At 15.8% G+C, this 1358-nt stretch overlaps 1 protein-coding gene across 1 annotated transcript; it reads left to right on the top strand. All coding sequences in view use genetic code 6, as the record gives it.

Annotated features, from left to right (window-relative positions):
- Positions 1-275: 275 nt before the first annotated feature.
- On the top strand, positions 276-623 carry TTHERM_02169690 (von willebrand factor type A domain protein; the record flags this gene model as incomplete). Its single annotated transcript, XM_001028710.1, has 1 exon — positions 276-623. One exon carries the CDS (start codon positions 276-278, stop codon positions 621-623), a length of 348 nt encoding a protein of 115 aa, XP_001028710.1.
- Positions 624-1358: the final 735 nt, after the last annotated feature.

Consider the following 1358-nt stretch of genomic DNA (forward strand, 5'->3'; position numbering starts at 1 on the left):
GAAATAATAAAGATATTGAATAGTTACTTGTAAATTATCCAATTTTTGAAACTATAAATTCACCTTAATTCAATATAGAATTTATCATATCAAATTTCAGAGATAGTTAATAATTAATTTTAGAAAAAAATAAGCTATTTGGCTATATAGTAAAGCAACCCAAATCATTAAGTGGTTAAATATTTACTAGAGATAAATTAGATCCTAACTTAAATTATATTTTTAGATGTAAAGTCAACAAGAATTTAAATTGTCAAAATTTATAATTTGGAATAATGAATAGGTAAGAAATACATAATAAATTCTTATATGTAGAAAATTGTTGCTTTCACACAAGTGTCAGTGGATATGGTTTAGATAAAATATTAAAAGGAAAAAACTTATATGAAGTGAGATAAGAAATAAATGAATTAGAAATTAGAGTTAATATTTCTAAGAGAGTTTTATTATTTATGGACTATCCAAAATATTAAAATATAAATAAACTTGATGAGTCTAAAATAATATAAGACAAAAATTATAGCTTTGGAATAAGCTTTTGTGTTCCAGGTGATGATTATAATATTGAAATAGAAACAATTTTAACAGACGATAAATATTTAGAAAACTTTGATTAAAAATGATAGAAATCAAGAAGAAAAATATATGAATTATTGAATAAAAAGAATTAATAAAAAGTTAAATTTTAAAATAATTAAATTTAAAAAATAAAAAAATAGACATTTAAAATTATAAAGGTATTTATTTATTTAGTTTAAATATTTATATTTATTTACAAAACTTAATATTTTATAACACCATTTTAGTTTTTATTTTACGACTTTCAAATTTGATCTTATTTTTTGAAATTAATTTAAAACAAATAATTTATACTTAAATTATAAAAAATATTTAATTTATAAAACAATTTAATAATTTATTCAATTTATTGTAAAAATATTTTTCTTGTTTTATTTTTATATTTCCCATTTCTAATTTTTAATAAAATAATAATTCTAAAAAATTATAAAAAAATTGTAAATTATATTTTACATAGAATTAATTATGGTAAATAATTATTTAAATTCGTTTTAAATGAATATGTTGTTTAAATTTTATGAATTGTGTGCAAATATGAAAAATTAAATAACAAAATCTCTTTTAAAAATCATAAATTTAATTTTTAAAAAATTAATTTTTTTAACTTAAGACACTTGCTTTTAATTTTCAATTTTTGTGATTCTTCAATTTGATTGAGGCTTTAAATTATTTTAACAAAAAATAAAGCAATAAAATAATAATGTAAAAAATTAAAATGTTAATTAAAAACTAAAAACAAAAGTAAAAATTAATTGATTAATAAATTAAAAATCTCAAAT

The sequence above is a fragment of the Tetrahymena thermophila genome (assembly GCF_000189635.1).
Source record: "Tetrahymena thermophila SB210 genomic scaffold scf_8253995, whole genome shotgun sequence".
Lineage (NCBI taxonomy): Eukaryota > Ciliophora > Oligohymenophorea > Hymenostomatida > Tetrahymenidae > Tetrahymena > Tetrahymena thermophila.